The sequence below is a fragment of the Lepidothrix coronata genome, unplaced genomic scaffold (genome assembly GCF_001604755.1).
Source record: "Lepidothrix coronata isolate B3197 unplaced genomic scaffold, Lepidothrix_coronata-1.0 Scaffold75, whole genome shotgun sequence".
Classification (NCBI taxonomy): Eukaryota; Metazoa; Chordata; class Aves; order Passeriformes; family Pipridae; genus Lepidothrix; species Lepidothrix coronata.
The window spans coordinates 5,866,310-5,887,054 of record NW_016690255.1 but is presented as its reverse complement, the minus strand read 5'-3'; the positions used below and the strand labels follow the sequence as shown (position 1 = coordinate 5,887,054).

Sequence of the window (20,745 nt, the reverse complement as noted above, 5' to 3'; positions counted from 1 at the left end):
CCCCTTCCCCCCTCTTTCCCCTTCCCTTCCCCCTTCCCCCCTCTTCTCCTCCCCCTTTCTTCCCTCTTCCCTTCCCTCCTCTCCTCCTCCCTCTCCTCTTCCTCTTTCTCCTCTGTTTGTTCTGCAGCATTGTTGAAAGAGATACTGTTAGGATTTGTTTTCTTTCTTCTTCTTCTTGTGTCAAGTCTTACAGCAGAAGCAGACTCCACAAGAAGTTACTGGGGTTATAGCATCTGTTATTCGATTTCTGTATTCTGAAGAGGTAATAATCAGTTAAGTTTAGGTGTCTGAGTTTGTATATTAGGAAGAATTAAGAAGAACTGAAACTGCATCTTTAAAATAGCAAATAGTTTTATATTAGAATAAGAAATTAAAAGAATAAAAATTGAAGGAACAAAGGCCAAGATGAAGGTGATTGGAAAAGCTATGAGATTATCATGCTGAAGATATGACATAACTTTGGTTTTTAATTTTCAGTAGTGATAACGTGTAGTTGCTTTTTCTCTGTGTGTTTTCTCTGGGAAAAAAAGGTGACTGTTTTTTACTTCCTTTGATAATGTAATTGAAATTTGGAATTATTACTTTCTTAATGGCTCTGCATCTTCTGACCTACTCTTGTAGGTGTCATGAAGAGTAAATTGCATATGATTTAGAGTTTAGATATTGATATTAGCAGGTGTGTGGCCGCATAGTGTGTCAAATGTAATGTTTATACTTAGATTTATTCTGCTGGACTTTATTAGATATTTGGAGCTTCAGTTTCCCCATAATGACTTGTGCTGACATTGGAAGACATTGCAATTCTGATGATCTCATGGGTGCTCTTGTTACTGAGAAGAGCTGTTCCATTTGCTGTGAAATATATCATGTGGAGCTATACATCCCTGTATTAGTACTTTCTACAAGGTGTTAAGTTATAGGGGGTGGTAGTTTCTTTTATTAGACCATCTGATTTAGTTGAAGAAAATAGACAAGCTGTGTGCCTTGCAACTCCTTGTTTGGGTCTTTGAGAAAGATCCTGCATGCTCCAAACATTGCCTGTTTTTTTTCCAGTTGTATCTGTTGATCAATTAAAATATAACTTGTCTCTTTATAAAAAGCTTACCTTGATTAAACTGCCATGTCTACAATAAACCACAGCTTAGTAATTTCAGGCTTTGCCTTTCAGGACACATACCCTTATTTTCTTTGAAGTGCCTGAGTTAAAGTTACTTTCAGCCATTTCACTTTGTGCCAAATTCTCCCTTTACATTTTTTCACTCTGGGTATAGCCAGAAGGGCTGACTCTTCTACCTAAGCTCAAATCAAGTTGTGCTAAAAACTTGATGAAGCAGTTGAGCCTGTGATTTGCTTTTCAGTTTTTATGTTGTTCTCATCCCTGAGACTTCACTACAGACCTTAATGGTAGCTAAAGTATTTATTTTATGTATGGCCTGTCATATGTGATTCAAACAGTCTATTTAAAGCTTAGTTTCATGCTTCTCAGTCAAATCACCTTGGCTTCAGGGGCACACCATACAGCTTTGCATCCTAGTGAGGGGAATTTTCCTAGATCAGGTAAGTCACTTTCTTTTTTGTAGCATTTGCAGTTTTCTGTCAGTTTGAATGTTCCTCCTTCTTCCTGATCGCTGACTCCTTTCAGAGCTCTACCTATGCTCCACTAGTAACTTTGCCACAGGAAGCTTTTGGGGACCAATGGCAGTGCACACAATGGATTCAGGATGCAGACCAGAAGTACTGATCCCCTGATAGCTGTCCTGTGCATATGTCACATTTCTCACCTCTCTCTGATGACCGGTCCCAAAGGGAAGATCCTTTGGATAAGACTCACCATCTCCTCTCAGGGGTTGTGGTCCAGCTGGTAGCTTGAGAACCTGGCTGTATGGGTTTCTGCCTCTTCCTCATGGAGAGGAGAGCAGCGGTCAAACAGGAGGCTTTACCAGAAACAGTCAAATCCCTCTTGCTGCAGCTAACAGCCAGACAGATTGGCTTCTGCCAGCTCCGACTGTCCTGCCAAGACCTGACCAAGCCAATGGTGGTGGTTCCTGTGGACGAGCTATGCTAAGGAGTAAGTGATTGGAAGATCCCTCTAGCAGTGTATGGACTGGAGGGTGTGTATGTGTGTGGGGGGGGTATGTCTGTGTGTTTTGAGTTACAACTCAAGGCTTTATTTGTTTTTTAAGACCACTGTTTCTCTTCCAGGAGGACATATATTGTCCTCCTGGACAATTTATGTGTAAGGAGCCTTCTTGCAAAATCAGGAATTTTTCTGTCACCGAACTGTCTAAAGGGGCTCTGCTTATGCCATTTAACACTTTCCATTGTGGGGCAGCAGGGTATGCAAGTATTTGTGATTCAAATGTGTATAAAGTGATGAAAATTTATCATTACCAGTTAGGAACAGAAATGGCTTGGGGATCTTGAAATCTTGGAATCTGGGCTTTAACATCATGTGTTACTCTTCAGTTAAATATTTTTTTTATAAAGAATACATGGAGAACTTGCAAGAGCCATCATGTTAAGAGAGTTCTGTTCTTGCTGGGTTTTTCCAACTACTTAAGCACATTTTACCTTTAAAATTCTCCCATTGCTGCTCCAAAAAACTACTTTTTATAAGAAAGGAAGTTTTATTGATAAAATGGCTTTTTTTTGTTTGTTTCTGCAGTAACTTTCTTTTAGCATTGAAGTAGTAGTCTGGAAGCTTTTCTGAAACAAGATTTTAAGGCAAAGATGTAATAAATTTCACATTTCATGAGGAAGGAAGGAGATACCTATGAGAGATCTAGAAATATCAACTATAAGGAAGATGCATCTAAGGTACTAAGTGCAGAATGACTGAGGACTTCTAAGAAACTTAAAGCTTCAGTGTAATTTTACATCTAATATTTTATGACATTGTCAAATAATGTACTAATATCAATGACAGACTTTTCAGCAATCATTAAAATGTTTGCTTTTCACACTGAGTGCAGTGGAGACAGTTTCCATATGACATTTGTATATAATATGCCTTGTTTCTATCATGGCAAAAACCAACTATGGCAATTCAACATCTCAGGAACAAATCTTCCGACTTTCCTCTTTTCATTATGTTCGGTACTAATTTGTGTGTGTATGTGATTCCTTAAAAAATGGTTGTGAATATATTTAAGGTTGAATTAGTTTTAATTCTGGAAGACCATTGTCTGTTGGCTGTATGTGGTAAAAAGGAAGGAAAAACACATGCATTTTCAGAAGCTGACTGGCATTGCCGGCAAAATTACGACCTTGTCAATATTAGTTTAGTCTGAAAACTTGTGTATCATAAGGATGTTTTCTGCGTGGTGAGAGAAAGTAGGGATATCACTGGATGCAAGATGGAGGGGAAGCTGACACTGAAATAAGGCTGTCTCCTTTTGCCCTGCAGGTAATGTAGCATGCATCAGGACTTTGCTTACTGCACAAGGTGTTCTCCTTCAGTACTAAATCTGCCAGCTCAGTAAATCCAAACATGCTTAATTATCCTGTTCATTTTTCTGTAATAGGAGAACTGGGAGAAGCACCTGGATCTCTCATGTGCTACAAATACGTCTGCACAATTTATGACTATTACTGCAGGCTTATTTTTGTCAGCATTGAGTGCTGCTTGCTCACTTGGAGTTGGGGAGCATCAGTTGGCATAGGACTGGCATACAGTGGCAGAAATGCATGGTCCTTGTTTTGAGGTGTAGTCCTATGTCCTGTTGAAATTCCTGTTATAGTCCTCTTGCAGTCTTACTGAAGCTGGGCTGTTGAGAGACATATTATCATGACTGCATTAGTGACTGAAGACACAGTGTCAAAGGGAAGTGCATTCGAGCCCTTGACTCATTGGTACTAGTGGCTAAACTGGCAATAAAATAAAATGGCTGTTAAGGTTTTAATAGCAATTTAAGCCAAGAGTTACTGGTCTCTGTTCACATGTAGGTCCTCTTAAAATTATTCTTCCATAGCATACTGGAGAATAGAATAATAAACCAAAGGCAGTCTGAAGCTAGATTCAGTTGCCTAATTGCGCTTTTATTTTTATTCTTCAAAACCTTTCTCAGGTTCAGCAGAAGTCTCTGAGCAGTTCTTTCAAACCTTCACACCTTTCTCATAAATTAGTAATTTAACAATGCAATTATTTTTTTTGTTCTGAACTCTCCCAGAGCCATCATGAAATGATGGCTGTCTGAGACAGGTCCAATTTCGTGGTCTCTGGGGTAGAGAAGTGACAGGGTCATGGACAGTTGACATAGATTGTGACGCACAGTGTTTTAGACAGAGCTCATGGCAGCTTTCCATCCTTATGATGCCTCACATACCCTGCTAGTATTCTTTTCCTTCGTGCAAAGATAAAGCATTTTCATTTTTCTGACTACTTTAATTTGAAATATTTAAGGAAGATGTCACTGGGGACAAAGACATCATTGTATATTGGTACAAGAAATTAATAATCATTCTTCCTCATTGAAATCCTGATCTTTGCATTCTTGTAGTGAATATCTGCTTTATTACCAACTTCACTCAATACAGAGATTAGGTCCTGGCAAGGAAGAATATGGATTACCCTTCTAAGAGAATATTGCTCAGGGTTTCTTCTTCAGGTGCTGTTTCTGCCTCAGGAAATGAAAGATAAACAAGGTAAACCCCCACTGACCACTGCAGCAGTGCTAGTTATACACTGACTTAATTGTTCTCTGTGGATAGTTGAAAAGAGATGCTTAGAACCACGACTGAACAAAAAAAAAGTGACTTGTCATGCACGATGAGACATAAAAGTGTTTTGTTTTACTTTTTCTTTAGAGATAAATGTTTGGACTAAATGGAAGTGAGCAAGAGCATTATATCTCATCTGATAGCTCTCTGGGTGGCACAACTGAAATGGTTTCCATTGAGAAAATCTGTACAGATAACAGACATGAATTAATAGTTGATGAGATTTAAAAAAACCTAACTACTACTACTACTACTTCTTCCTCTTTGTCTTCTCCTCCTCCTTCTCCTCCTTCTTCCTCCTCCTTCTTCTTCTAAAATATTTTTACTATAATAATAATAATTATTATTATTATTATTACTCTAGATATTCTGAGAAGAGCCAAATAACTTGCCCAGCATTATATAGACTCTGGGAAACTGCAGCTAAAAAAAGAATTGGAACCTTTTTGTTTCAAGATCTTAGAAAATCTCCTGTGACTTTTCTGAAGGAAAAATTTCTAGAACTATTACTTAAGACAGCATAATAGTTTTTTCCCCTGGATCTTTTGGTACACAACTTTATGCATTCCTTTCATGCTGCTCCATGTTGTGTTCTTTACAAGACTTGAGTCTTGAATACTTTGCAAATGTAATAGTGCAGTTCTGCATGCAGCTCTCTTGTACAGCAATCAGAATAGCCAGCAAATCTCTTTTCTCCTGAATATTATATGAAGATAATTGAGACCAGTCTTCTTGTTTGGCCTGCTGGTTTTGTATGTAGACATCAAGAAGCCGAAAAATTGTAGTACAGTCTGTCAGGAGTATTACATGTGTGTTTGGAATGTGTTTTTGTGCCCTGCATTGCCTAATGCACATCAGACATTATATTATATTGTTGATACATGGATTCAAAATCAGATGATACTCTGTTTAAAATAAAAAATGTGTTTTCTATTGGCCCGTGGAAATTTCCTTATAAAACCAGCCAATGCTTTTTTTGATGGTTCTACATTGAGATTTTGAACTCTACGTTGTCCTTGTGTTTAAGAAGTATGAAATAATTCCCAGGCTGAGTACTTTGTGAAGTAATCCCTGGATCAATACATGCAGGTCAGACTTTGCTTCAAACCTTGGCCTACAATGCCTATGCTTTGAGTTTGCAAGGTACTTACCTATATTTTATAAAAAAAGAAATTATTTTATAAGAAAAGAACATTCATGATTCTTTTGTTAATCAGATTATGCTTCCCTTGTTTTCCTGTTGATATGTGGCTTGAGAGAGAAAAAATATTTAGAAGGCATTTACAGAAGTCTTTATGCAAAAGACAAGATGTAGGCTGCTGATTGCTAGGCGTATGATATAAATAAGCTTTAAGTGAAATAAATACATGAAGCCCCATTAAAGTTGAAGATATTATCGAGAGAGTTTTAAAGTGATTTAAGGAGTATTCCTCTTTCATCTCTAGGTACTTGTAGTATGAGAGAATGAAATACTTAATGTTTTTAAAAAACAAGAAGAGGAAAAACATTCCTCTCCTTTTTTTAGTCTTACTTTTCTGTCTTCCTGTTTCTCTCTATATATATTCATAGTATCTCTCCACAATCTTAATATATACAGGTCACCTTTAGCATCAAAGAAAAGAGTAAGCAAGATATTTAAAATACATGTTTAGGAGTTGAATTCAGTGAAGCAGAGTTATCATTAAAATCCATGTGATTAGCCCAAATGTCAAAAATGAGACAGATCCACTAAACTTCAGTGTATTATTAGAAGGGTGCCTAGCCTGCTGTATCCATTGCCCATTTCTTTGATACTTATAATTTTAATGCTAGTTTTGTTGACAGTCAAGGTATGTGAATTCCTCCCAACGTTGGCGTCATCGAATAGAATAATTTTTTACCCAGTTTTTGTCTGATGTAATTACGCTTCTAAAAAGCTGTAGGCTGGTGATTCTCTGAAGGACCCCAATGTTCTATTTGGAAATCAGAAATAGAATTAATTCTTTTCTTTAGCTATTCCTTTGTGAGTGTCTTTCTAATACCTGGCATTTAAAATGTTTGCCCTAGCTTATTTATTTAAGTTTTGCAAAGAACATCATCCTACAGCTGCATTCCCTAGAAATCACCATGGAAATCAAAAATAGTGTCCTGAGAAATAACATTGAGGAACAGGGTTCCTTGAAACAAATTGCATCCATCCTGGCTGACAACAGCAGTGCTGCCACAACTTTGCCTTTCAAGAAGAGTAATCAGATACTCTGCTCTGTCGTATCACGACTGTTGATGTTTTAGTCACAAGAGAATGTAATTTTTCTTTTATTAATGGTATGCTTAATGTGTGCTTGTAGAATAAGATTTTTTCATTCCGTATTTTAAGCTTTGAAAAAATAAAACTGAGTGTCTGAGGTCATATCTGGAACTCTAGAAAACATGTTTAAAACAAAACCATATTCTTCTCTCAAAAGTGCTACCATTTCAGCTATCAATTTAACAACAGCAATATGTTCTGAAGATTGTAAATTATTACTGTTATACATGCATATCTGTTATAAACATGCTCATCTCTTTTAAATGGTTAATCCCTTTTTGAAGGCTTTGATGACTGCATGCCGTGTACCAATAAGTATGAGGGTGTGTGTTTACTGTTTAACACAGATAAACTTCTCAAAGCCCCTTTACACATAGGTTGTTTAAGGAATTTTTTCTTATGTTTTGTGTAATCCTGATCTATTATGGAAGGGGCTTCCTACCCTTTTGAATGACATTTTATCAGGGTCTGTTGTCCCGCTTCTGTCTCAGGGAGTAGGGCATGTTTAAATAATTTGCTATCAACTCAGAGTTACTGCATGAAGTGTTAAAAGACATATTTCAATATTATTTCCTCACTGTTGTTAATTACAACTTGTCTAGCTAGTTTGTTCCTGATCCACTGTAACACAAAGTACAAAGGGTTTATGTAAACTGTTGCTGAAGTACTTTAGGTGAGTGCTTTTTGTTTAATATTGCATAGAACAGGTGATATTTGCAGACTGGAAGCCACATTTCAGCTCAGATCTTAGAAGCAACTGATTTGATGCACAAACATTAAAATGTACTAACATGTTCACAGTGTTCATTTAATTGTAGCCTTTGTTATGTATCAGTAAGTAGCTGAGAGATAAATTGGACTAATTAAAAATCAAAGAACTCTGTATTAGACTACCGTAGAGTGTCTCTCACCTTTGAGTTTGATCTCCAAATATTTGTGGGCTAGATTGTTCTTTAACTTGCCGTGGTAGCTACTGAACTTTTTTTTCCTTTCTTGAGGATGTGTGATCGTTCTTTTTATATTCATCTACCTGAACACAGAGTCTGCAAATCATGAAATGTTCTTAATCTGTATCCTGGATTTTGGAATGGTCTCTTCTCTGGAGAAGTGTTTTCCATATGTTAGTATAACATTCAATAGTAACACATTTTATTTTTTAAAGACATACATCCTAATGACAAGGAAAATTAATCCCTTTAGATGGTGTTTCCTAGTGTCTCAACATAATTTTTTAAGCAGAAGGACGTTAAATTAGAGGGGTATTAGGGAGCACTAGCAAATACTTTGTTCCTTTGAAAACTAGCAGTGTGCTGTATTAGCTGACTTTTTTGCTTTATTATGAGCTCCGTGTTGAGAGTATTCTGAGGAGGGACCAGCGCTATGAAACTGACCGTGGTTCAATTATGTTGACTTATAAAAACACAGATTATCACCAGCTTTGAACAGATTGGTAATAATGTGCTGGTACAGTATTACAAACTACCTCGCCCACATTTAAAACACAATTAGTTGCTCTTGAGTTTCCAATGCTCTGGCTGTTGTTCTCTTTCATGGCTCTGGTATGGCTTTGGGTGGTTCTCTGTGTTCAGCACATCATTTGTATGATTTTTAACATGCTTTAACTTGTCAGCGATACACTGATAACTTGAGCTGTAACCGGAGATTTGTCCTAGCCCCATCTCTCATCCCCACCCAAAAAATTCTGTAGGGCTTCTGACAGATATACAGTGGCAGATTTGAATTAGATGGCTGAAATGGTTATCGCTGTTGGCCACCTACCCTGCAGTGCTGCTGTCTCAAGGCTGACATGACTGATCTGCATGTCAGCCACAGTAGTTTCCAGTCCAGCATATTAAGATAACCCACAGATAGAAATAATGTCCAGGACAGCCGTAGGCATGAGGTAATGTGTCAGGGTTTTGGGGCGTGGTTTGTAGATCAAGTGCTATTTGTATCACAAATGTGATGCATATTTTGTCAGTAAAGTCAGCATTAACCATCAGTGGTGCCCCAAGCGTGCATCATACCTGTATGTGTGCCTGGCAGGTGGGCACTGCTCAGGTGTGTTGGTGCCAGTGTAAACTAGACTGAGCCCCTTTTGCAAAACTCTGTTTAGGAAGAGGTGAGCATGGTTAACTTCCCAAACCCAGCTGAGCCAGGAGAGTGCCAGGCTGTTGTGGATTCACCCAAACCATGTGTGCAGGTGTCACCTGTGTAGACAAACCCTTACCATCACACCTGGACACCCAGGCATCATCAGTTCTCCCTTGGTGCCTGACTCTAGTGTTTTCTCACAATCCCAGCATTTAGCTTGGGTCAGATTGGATTCAAACAGATGTGCCAAAAACCTCCTTGGTTGCTCTGTCTCTTTCCAGAGAAGTGGCCGCACGTGGATGTGAACCACAGCTGATGTTGAAGGAAAGCTGTGTCCTCCCTCCACCGGCTGCCCTGCTGGGCAGCAGTGCCGGCCAAAAGTGCTTGGTTATGGGGACACTGCTCCAGTTTGGTTTTGTTTTTGTTGCTTCTCACATACAATGTGGTCATGGTCTGAACTTGTGAACTAGAGGCTCTGTTCCTATTGAAGTTTTGCATTGTGTCAGGCTGGTACTTTTATTAGGTATTTTTTCACTTAAACATTCAGTGTATCTGCAAAGTTGAATTCGGTTTGGGGAAGGAAAGCTGTTTGCTTTGGTTTTTTGTACCGTAAAGTTTCCCAAGATTATGCATGGTGCATGGATAGACTCAGCACCACCCAGGATCATGTTAACAATATGTTCACATTCACAACCAGAAATGCACTGTCCTAAATGCACTGTCACTTTTTAGATTATACTGTTTCAACAACAGAAAGATAGAGATGGTAGAGATTTCCCTGGGATGCCTGTATCAGTGTTTTCTGCACAATCTACTCTGTAAACACTTTAGCCATGGAAATTGTTAAATAATCTTGTTAAATAGCTGCTACGTGGTAAAATATGTTCATGATGCTTAAACAAAATTGCGTAATTGTAGTCTGAAATAATATTTGTTGAAACTTTGCTGCTTAGGTTACTAAGTGAGGCACTCTTAACCCATAAAATACTGGTTTTACTCTGCTGTGTGTTCACATTCCTTCTCTTGTCTGTCTGTCTTGTCCACTTGACATTGGGAGCACTTGTGGACAAAAGAGGAGCATCTGGTGGCTGTTGTTATGGCTGTACTTGGTAGCACCTGGAAGTGAAGTGGAATTCTTGTGTGAAAATGAGAGGGAGCAGAGCTCACTTCCTTTCCCCACCACAGTTAATCTGCCTCTTCCCGTGCTGTCCCAGTATGGTTTGGGCTGTTGCTCTGCCAGTGGTATCGCTGGAGCCTCAAAGTGTCTGTACCTTTTAGTTATTTTGCAGTGCTGGCAGAGACTCCCCTGATGCAGACAATGGAAAGATAACTGCTGGTTTTTTAGCAGTTTTTATTTCCATAAAAGCAGAAGAGAATTTTCTGGGACAAAGAAGAGGCACTTCTGTAGCCCCGGGGAATGTTCTTCCAGTCCATCTTCACAGACTTGCTGCAGTGCAGTGAACATAGGAGAGATTCTCCAAGGCATTTATAGTGGAAATCGTTAAGCAAACCAAATGACTACCAGCTCCACTATATGGAAGTGCATATAGATGGGAGTCTATATCCACTTGCAGTGCAAGTCATACCTGAGAGGAAGTGTTCATGGAAATTGGTAGAAAGGAAAAATTTTCTAATAGGAAAAACATTATTTTGTTTGTTTGTTTTTTTTTTTAAGGCTTAGCCATAAAATCCCAGCCTTCTGGGAAAGATACGAAGGTGAAGAAAATGTGTGACTAATTTTTAGTTAGAGATGAATGAGGGAAAAGTTAGGTAACAATTGATACAAGACGGTACTAGTTTGTAAAAAACCTTGTCTATGCTGTATGATGCAAATGATTGAGAGCAATCTGTTTCCCTGTAATCTAGGTATTATTTTGGTTATATTTTTTGTTAGATGAACACGGAGGCACAGTGACCTGAGTTAGACACTTTTTAGCTAATTAGACTAGGTGAAATCACTTTTAAATTACAAGAACTAACAGTGATAAGGTATTTACTGCAGGAACATGCAAATCTCTGCAGATGTGGATTGGAGAACATGATCCAGATGATAATAAACTTGTTATTACTCACATTAGTGTTCACTGCACAATGAGAAATGAAAGAAGAACTCTGTCCATTGAAATCTGGAATTCATGTTTCAGTGGAAGCTCCATAACTATCCTGCATCTTGGCACATAGTAAATATTTATTTCTCCTATATTTTCTGCACATTATGCTCAGGAAGATGTATAAAAAAGTACTTTAATCAATATTAGGTTGACATCTTCTGAACAGCCACCTGAAACACAGTATACTCTTGCCTGCATTATACATTACTTGTATGAAAAGTCCCGTTCTTGGATATGTTCTCAGGCTCTTCCTTGGTTCAATATCAATACACAATTGCAGATGAGAATGGTATTTATTCTGTATTTCAGTACCTCCTAGGAGAGCTAAATTAAAACAGTTCCTGCCCTGCAGAAGTCACAGTCTTAAGTAATCTAACCTAATTTAATGAGAGAACAAAAGACAGAACTTTTTCCCACCAGTCATCTCCTTTCCCCTAGCCCCCAGATAATTGTTGGGTGTTGCAGTAACTGTTGTGTCCTCATCTGAGCCCATTTTAGGATTGCAGTCAAAACTTAGCAATGCATCTGTGAAGGGACTTGGTTTAGTCTGTATTTCCCTGGATTCAAGGGTTGTGAAGTTGCCTGATAAAACGGTCTAGTCTCAAGCTATTTGTAGTGCAAACAATATTTCAAAGAAAAAACAAGAAGCTGCTAAAGTAACATGGTTTTTTATTTTAGATTCCTCTACATACGCAGTACTCTACAAATGTGGTAAGTGGCACTGCTTGTGATTATTAAAGATTTCTTAAGATGAAAACCAACTAAGATAATTTTAAAATATTTACCATAATTCAAGAATTCTTTGAATTATGATTAAGGAGAACGAGATGTTAAGAAAATCTCATTGGCAGATACCCTTCTTATCTGCACTTGCCCATGATAATGACATTGTGCTTGACAAAAATTATAGGGTACGTATTTAATGTATTTTTAATCGTCTCCTCACGTAACTTCTCATCTGAGAATGAGAGTGTCATTAGCTGAGTCACCAGTGCTCCTTCCCTCCTTCTCCATACTTGATTTCGAAAACTCTGTTAGTACGTATACAAATGTAAGAAGGCGGTGGGGCTCCCGAGGGGTTTGTCAGGACAGGCTCTGGCAGCCGGTGCCCATCCCACCGTCCCATCCAGGAGTAGAGCAGTGGGAGCACTGGGGCAGCTGCAGTCCCAGGCATCAGGCACCTCCCTGGGGTGAGGTGATGGGCCAGGACATGTGCCCATGGGTGGGCCTGACATGCCGTAGCGGACCCCACTTTGCCACTGCATTGAACAGGGAGAAGCACGAGGCCTTCTCATGGCTTCTGGAAACCCATCCCCCATAGGTCATTTCTTCTCTTAAGATGGAGTGAGTGTCTGCCGTGGTGCTCTGTGTCCTCCTCTCTGTGGGCTCTGACCAGTTATGCCTCATGGGTCAATGTCAAGACCATGACTCGGTTGAGTTGTCGGCACTGACACAAGTGCCCGAGCTGGGGAGCACCAGGCATGCTGTGCTGGAAGGATGTTTCGGCAGAAGCTTTGTGGCTGGAGAGGGTGTCACGGTGCTTTGGTGGGGGTGTAAGGGATCTTTACACTCCCACCAAATGTGGAATAGGGGACACAGTTCTCAGGTTTTGTGGAGAAGGTCTGATGTTTCAGTGCTCTGTGGGCATAAGCGGGCAGAACGTTGCCAGATCAGGAAAAGCAAGTGGGTAGATGGGCAGAAAATGCAAACCTGTACTCATACTGCCTTGACGTTTTATGGAAAGGTAAATAGAACAGATCATTTATGAAGGTGGCAATAGAAGAGGCTTTCCTTTATTGACCTTTTCTTATGATGGCAGAACTGGCAATTTGGGCGAGCCTGACAGTCTCTGAGATGACCTTGGAGAGGCTTGTCTGTTTGTGATGAGTGCTATGATAGGAAGTGTTGTTTCCTTGTTCCTGGGGAGACATGCTCAGGGAAGCTGCTGGTTCCCCCTGCGAAGCTGTGGAGACTCACTGCGTAGGCAGGATGGAGGCTAAGTGACAGCAAGTCTCCTGAATTTAGATTGCAGTGTTGATGAAAACTCTTTTCATAATGCCTCAATGGCCTCCAAGAAGAGACCTTTCTTTTCACACCGGAGACAGGTATATATAGTGAAGAAAGATCACAGGCAAAAACCAACCTCACTGACAAATCTCAAAGAAAAAGGAGGCCTTTTGGTTGCCACCATGACTCCTGGCATAATTTCATTACCTTAATTAATTAAGGTAAGCTTGGTGAAATGTCCTAATGCCCTAAAAGTGAACCAAACAACGGATTTCACTACCTGTGTGCAAGAATATTGTGTTTGCTTCCTTTAGCTACTGACATAAATAGTAACTCATTAAAGGGCATAGCTTCAGGCTTTGCTTTAAGAAGAAGATGAAAAGATAATTGCTGGATAAGCAAGCGGGCATGGGGGACTGCAAGAGTTTAGTAGCTGAGCAAATGAGACCGGTTGTGAACCAGTAACAATCTTCTTTCAATCAGCCTGGTTTTAAGGCCATAATCTCCCCTGGTCAGAGAAGGTCTCTGTCTCCACGATGCGTGGCTCCGAGAACAGCCTCGGTCCTGCGTGAGGCCGTGGGCACTGAGGGCAGGCCTTTGGCTGTGGCTTACAGCTCTGCTTCTTACTCTGCATAAGCTGATCCGCTTTCATTTTTGCTGGTATTCTGCTTGGCATTCTTTTTGTGAAGTGCTTTTTTGTTTTGTAAAGACCTATTTATCCCTCCCTTCCGTGCACCAATGGAGGTTTATTAGATCGTGTGGCAGCCTGCCATCTTCCTTATTAACCAAGCTTTTTCCCAAATAAACATGTTCCTTGTGTGCATGTCTCCTGTTTATGATTTACTTCCCATTATAAAGCTACAATCTACAATATTAAAAATAATACACAGACAGATGTTTATGAGAGGTTGAACAGGGTTTTATTGTAGTGACTCTGGTATTTGTGGTTTATATTTCTTTAATCTCTAGCAAAGTATGCTTCTTCCCGCCCTCTCCAATTTACTGCTTCTGTCTCTTATTATCCTTTTAACAGGTGATGATGCCCTTTAAACATATTTTCTTTTAGGCTCTTACATGCTGCAGTATGAACAGGAGTAAGAAGAAATATGATGACATACTTAAAATGGAGTCCTTATGTAAGAAATTAGAAATTAGACCTTTATTCTGGAGATCTAGATCCACCCGGAAGCAAAGAGATTTTCACCTTCCACTTACATGACTTCAGTAGGGTATTTGATCACCCTCTGCTGGCCGTGCTGCCCGGGCTGCTGCCAGTCCATTGGATTTTGGGAGAGTGTCTTTACGCTTCGGTTAAGTCCCAGACATCACTTAGGATTTCATTTTGTGCATTCAAGCACGTTACTACAGTTTAGTCACAACAGTTTGAAATCACTGGCTGCATATATAGTTTTTTATTTTTTATTTGAATGGATGGAACAGAATTCTGCCCCTGGGTCAGATAATCATCTCAGACCCATTAAATAAGTAGCTGTGACATGCATCATAACAGTGGCCTAAACCACCATATTTTTTCAATATGACACTTCGTTGCTTTTTTTTTCTTGGCCTGTGGTTGGACTTGCATTAGAAAAACAAACAGCACTTAGCTATAATTAAAAATGCCCTACGGTAAGTGGAATGACAAAACAATGGGAATGCTGTTCATATGGATGAAGTCAAGTGTAAATGAAGTCTGAAAGAATTAAGTTGAATGCAAGTATAAAATTATCTTGTTGGCTAGGCACAGAAAGTGTAAAATAAGCCTACCCAACACATCAGATTTTCCATTTCACAATAAAAAATCTGATCAGGGCAGACCCATCTTTAGCTGTTCAACAGAAACATAACCTTCAATTACTATTTGAAACGAAGTCATATTAATTAGTAATTGTATTTAATTATACATACAAGCATGCTACATACAAGCATGAAGTTTCTAAAAAATAGGAAATGTTCATAATAGTATTCTTAGCGTTCCTTTTTTATTTCCAGGGTAGTCTAGTTCTACCTGGAAGAATGTTTATTAAAACTTTATGTTGAAGAATCACTATATCATAAAGATAAATTTTTAAATTATGCTCCAGACATAATTATGAACATAATTATAAGAAGGCTTGATTTTTTCAACCTCCAGTAGCTGTCATCATGCTTCAGGTTTAGCTCTAGTCAGAGTCTTGCTGACCAACCGACTGATGTTTCAGTAATTGCCACTTGAAAATGAAAAGGGAAACTGTCTAGCTTTGAAACATTATTCATGAAAGAAGGATCATGCTGGCTTGTTTTCAGAACAGGAGCTTTTACCCCTGTTCTTGTCTAGACAGGCCAAGTACAAGACTTTGTACTGAAAAGGGCTCTCTGGTGTGTCATTAGGCATATTGGTCTAGTCTGGACTGGTCTGGATTTCCCTGTTGGAGTGTTTTGAGGTCACTCCTTGTATTTTGGTACAGACCTCTGCAGGTGTATTTCAGTTTGATGAAACTGTAATATTTGCTTTCTACTATCTCTGTCAAGCTTCATTACAAGGAAGGGTTCTTTTCTGGTTTTAGTAAAAGCAAACACTATTTAAATGCATTTACTATGCAAACTAATTTAAGGCACTGAATTTTGTTTACAAGTTACAAATACCAGACCCTAAGTATATTCCGTGTTCAGAAGTATCTCTGTATTCATTGAATAATCTGTTTAATTAATTTGTCCCATTTCTACAATACATTTTTCCTTTGAATATTTCCTTCAGTCTTCAACAGAACGTGATTATGCAGGCTAAGTTTTGCACTTTTGTGGCCTCCATTAGATATTAAATTTTTTTAGATATAGAAGTTATTTTTGCACATGCATGTGTGAGGAAAAAAAAAGGAAGTCTCAGCACTGTGCAGGCACTGCTCAGCAATAGCCAAAGCACTGTGTGTTATCGACAGTGTTTTGATCACAAATCCAAACTGCCACCATAGAGGCTGCTGTTACGAAGAAAGTTAACTCCATCCCAGCAAGGCCAATAGAGGATGACTGCTTCCTTGGCAAATAGATTTGGTGGGAGATCACACGGCAATATTATTTTTGACAACATGTCCCATTTTAAAATCAACACACAATTCCCATGGTACCACGAGCAACCTTCCAGTCAATGTGGGCACATCAAATGAGGACAAGAGGCCCAATGACTTTTTTTTTTTTATGCACCTTGACAGTGGCAATTTTCACATATCTGAGGGAAGAAGGAAGTAGCCATAACATTTCACAAGAAAAGTTGATTGAGTCTGTTTTTTGAATCCAAGTTTCAATGTGATGTGTTATCTATGACAAAAACAAAAAAACCCGAACCAACACATCTTACAGCACAAATTCTTTCCTCTGGTCAGTCCTCTTACGGTGGTGTACGACTTTAATAATACTACTAAAACTGTAATGCTTTAGTCTTTTGTCTGAAAACTGTATAATCTGGTGGCAAACAGAAACCTAGCGTTCTTAGCTTTGATTGCTTTTGAGTTTACATCTTGCTTGAGCGTTTGCTGTCAGTCATGGGGGAAGCATGGAAAGTGTTACATTAGGACTCAACACAAAGGCACTGGAAAGCATTAAATAGTGTAGCCAAAGTAGCATGCCAAATATTCTAACTTCAAGCAATATGGTGTTTGACATTTGTCTTTCAAATAGAAGCATTATGTTCTTTACTACTCTGATTTCATCCTGTGCTATATTCCTTTTCTTGTTCTACTTTCTTAATAGAATTGCAGAAACAAGTCCTAAAACATTGTAATTATCGTATTGCTAGTATCGAGGCTGGTCTTTTAAGTCTCCTTTCGAAAACCAATTGTTAATGGCCCTCTTAGTTCCTTGGGTTTCAAAGGCTTACTTCATTTGGTTATGAATTTTTTTTTTTATAGTCTATACTCAAAACATAAAATCTAAGCCCTTCAATGCCTCTTCAGTTCTGTGTTGTAGCAGGGAAGGACAGGGCAACAAAAGAATTGGGTAAAATACTTTGTTTCTACAGTATTTTATTCTACAGTTTTAATAGTTCAGGTACTACAGGGTTACATTGAAAAAGCTTAAAGTTGAGGAGCTTATTTAGACAAATACTCACTAACTTTGTAAGTGCAATTTGACCAAGTGAAAAAGAAAAATAGAATTGTTGGGTTTTTTCCCCCACAGGAAATGCTTGTTTTCCTTGCGTAGCATTTTATGCCTTTTATTTATATTCCTAAGTAGCATTTTATATGTTACAATGTTGATGCATACTTTTTTTGTTGCAGCAGGTTCTTACTGATATGTGTACAAAAATGTCATTAATATTCTTGAAAAGTGTTCAGAGTGAAGTTTGCAAATCACTTTTTTCTGCAAAAGAAATTTGCTAAGAAAAAAATAATTTTTTGCCTTTCTCAAGTTTTTTTCTCTCCTTTGTTATTACCCTGCTTACGTTACACAACAGGTTCATGTGAGTAAGTATCACACCACAGTAACTGGTTTAGGGGCTTTTTAGAATTGGAGGTCCTGTCATATCAGTTCAGAGTAAGTGCAACTGCTGTTAAGATAAGAGGAAAGTCTCTTGCTGATCTCGTTGAAGATTAACAAATGCTGTCTCTTTGCTGGGAAGAACCAGAAAATCATCTTTCTGAAGCAGAACCAGCCAACCCAAACTGCAGCCTTAGGGAAGCCCAGGGTTCAGGGAACAGCGCTACTTTAATAAACTACTTGAGAGTGTTTCTGTTTGCTTTGCTTTTGCTTGTGAATGACAATCACCAGAATTTGTCAACATGCTGGTAATGTAATCATTAAATTATAATTTGTCTAGCTATAATGTATCCTCTGTTCTATATGTGTAGTGTATTTAACTTTGGAACAAGCCTAGTGAGAAAGCTTTTTATGATTGCATTTATATTTTTGTGAACATTTCTTAATTGCAACTTCAATATTTACTATGAAGTGTACTTTGTGTCATTGGAATTGTTCTCATGATAGAATCATATTTAGGGGAAACCGTTCTCTTTTTTTGGTAATGAAAAAAATGTGAAAACTGTATCATTTCTGCATATAGCATTCACTTTATAGGGTTTCAGAAGTTTATTAATTTTGTAAAGAACACTAGCATGTGGGAGTTCAATGTGGAAACATCAAGCACTTGATTGCAATTAGCTGGGAGACTGGCAAATTGTCTTTGGGAGGGTAGTTAGGGACTAATTGTGTCCAGACAGGATTGGTCCTGGTTACAAACTGTTGCTTTACAGCTGAAGCAAGACTTTTTTTAATGTGAGACAGTTATTATTTTTATTCATAGTGCTGTCTTTCCCCAAATATGCAAGGTGCCACACAAACATGTATGAGAACATGGTTTGCGTACAAAGTGAACTGTAATCAACATGAACTATAAAAAATATTGCTTATTTTTAAAACAGTTGAATTTTCCCAAATGGCAAATCTGGTTTACTAGTGGATTGATTCTGATGATCAGGCATGTGTCACATGTCATATTTATACATGCAGTACTATAAATACGATATGGTTTATTTTGGTGCTGAAGTGCCAAAGACCCATCCACTATTACAGCACTTACTTGAAATATATAATCATTAGTATCAGTCGTTCTAGCACTGAAGAAGGGTAGGCATCAATTTTCTCATGCATTTTTTTTTGGTTTCTTTTTTGCCTTTCAGAGTGCAAATTCACCTGCGCCAGTGGTAAATGCTTGTATCTTGGTTCGTTGATTTGTAACCAACAGAATGACTGTGGGGATAACAGTGATGAAGAGAACTGCCTGCTTGTAACAGAGCATCCACCTCCAGGCATCTTTAGCTGTAAGTACTGGCTCTTTGTGTGCATCCGTGTATGTATGTACATACAAGTCTGTTTGGAAACTTGGTCTGCAGTATGATATCAAGGGAGTGAGACAGAGAAAGTAAATACTGTTATTCTCTGCGCTAGCACGCTTTCTCTAGGTTTCTAAACATGGAAATTTATACCTATGCAAAGGGAGTTTGTGTTGCAGACACTGAGGTTATAATCATGTGGATCATATGTGGCCTCTGAGAAAGACAGTGTAATTAAATAATTTGTTTTCCAAAGTTCTAAAAAATATTTTCTGCTTTGTGTGTGTAACAGTCTTTATGCGCTACTAAGACTATTAAGAAAGTTGTAATCTTTCCAGTCATCATTCCTATTGATCAAATGCATTTCATTGGTGCTGAGATCAGCATCATTTGGTAGGTCACTGACCTTTTGTGGGTATATATTTTATATATTTAAAATAGCTTTAGTTGCTATTCTTTAGTGCATAAATATTGCACACAAAGTGCTAGAGTTTGTCACCAGAATTGCTTTTTTAATGCTTTGCCCTCAGTGATGTACATTGAATTCAAACTTTGATTTTTGCTTTTGTTTGTTCGGCAATAATTTATTTTCAAACCACAATTCCACTTTCTGGATGGGGGGCAAATTTTCCAGTAATGTTTCTGATGTACAACAGAAGTGCCGTTGTGTTACTATTACTTTCCAAATGGTTTGGTTCTGCCAATACTGACATCCCTCAGCATGCTATTTCACTTCTGGTTGTGACTATGGCTTAGGAATATCTGTGTTGTTATTAAAAATAGGAATTGTAAGCAGCATATATCTGTAATTTTTGTAATGAATCCATGGGCCTATAAGCAGGATAAAATCAGTGTAGCGGATTCATAATAGAAAGTCAAATCAAGTGTTGAATATATGCTTTTCTTCCTCTGCCTTCTAACCTCCAAATGAACATGTTCCTAAATGTACTCTAAATTCTTTTAAGTGTTTTTATACTTTGTGGTACTTTGGTACCTCTGCAGTGATTTCAGTGGCTTTGAAATAAAAATGACCTATATATTCTTTTGTGCTATTTCATTTTATTTTTGTTTTAATTTGTTTGGTTTTTAATGGAACTCTCTCCAAATCCCCAGGACAAGTTGGTGATGGGTCCAGACCAAAATGTCATGTATTTGCCTATAACCTTGGCTTTTGAGTTGTAAAAAAGTTATACCTTATTATTTCTTCATGCAAAACTTGCAAACATATCTTTAAAGTTCATATAGATGAATTTTTTTTTTACTAGGATACTGTACAGCTCTTCTCTTAAACCAAGCCAGCACAACCATTTGTCCAAAAAGGGCCATGAAAATCACAGTGGTAGCAGGTGCAGGGAAGGGTTTTGGTGACAAGCGGCAGCTGGGGCATCGCAGATGGTGGCCCTGCACAGCTGCAGTGTGACGGTGGCACCCTGTTTGTTCCCAGGTGGAACTCCTAGCTGGAACTTTCCCAAACCTTCTTAATCATGGGGTCTCATAACCTAGACACTGGTGGTTTTTCAGGACCCCTCTGTGTTGGTGGCTGTCATGCAGTAATCACAGCAGCGTGATCCAGGATCTGCAAACTTCCTGGTCTTCCCCTAAGTCACATCTGTCCCCTCAGGCATTGCTGTAGCTCCTGAACAGGCATGTTTGTGCCTGAAGACAGGCGTGCCTGAAAGGGAGCAGTGCCGGTCAGCTGGCTAGTCATCCCCTCCCCTCCAGC

At 38.6% G+C, this 20,745-nt stretch overlaps 1 protein-coding gene across 2 annotated transcripts in view; it reads left to right on the top strand.

Moving 5' to 3' along the window:
• The window catches only part of LDLRAD4 (low density lipoprotein receptor class A domain containing 4), a 254,135-nt gene that overhangs the window by 88,155 nt on the left and 145,235 nt on the right, over positions 1-20,745 (top strand). For both annotated transcript variants that reach the window (XM_017819440.1, XM_017819439.1), the window contains exon 4: positions 18,870-19,010. In XM_017819440.1, coding sequence (XP_017674929.1) covers positions 18,870-19,010 — 141 coding nt within the window. The remainder of the gene's footprint in view (positions 1-18,869; positions 19,011-20,745) is intronic.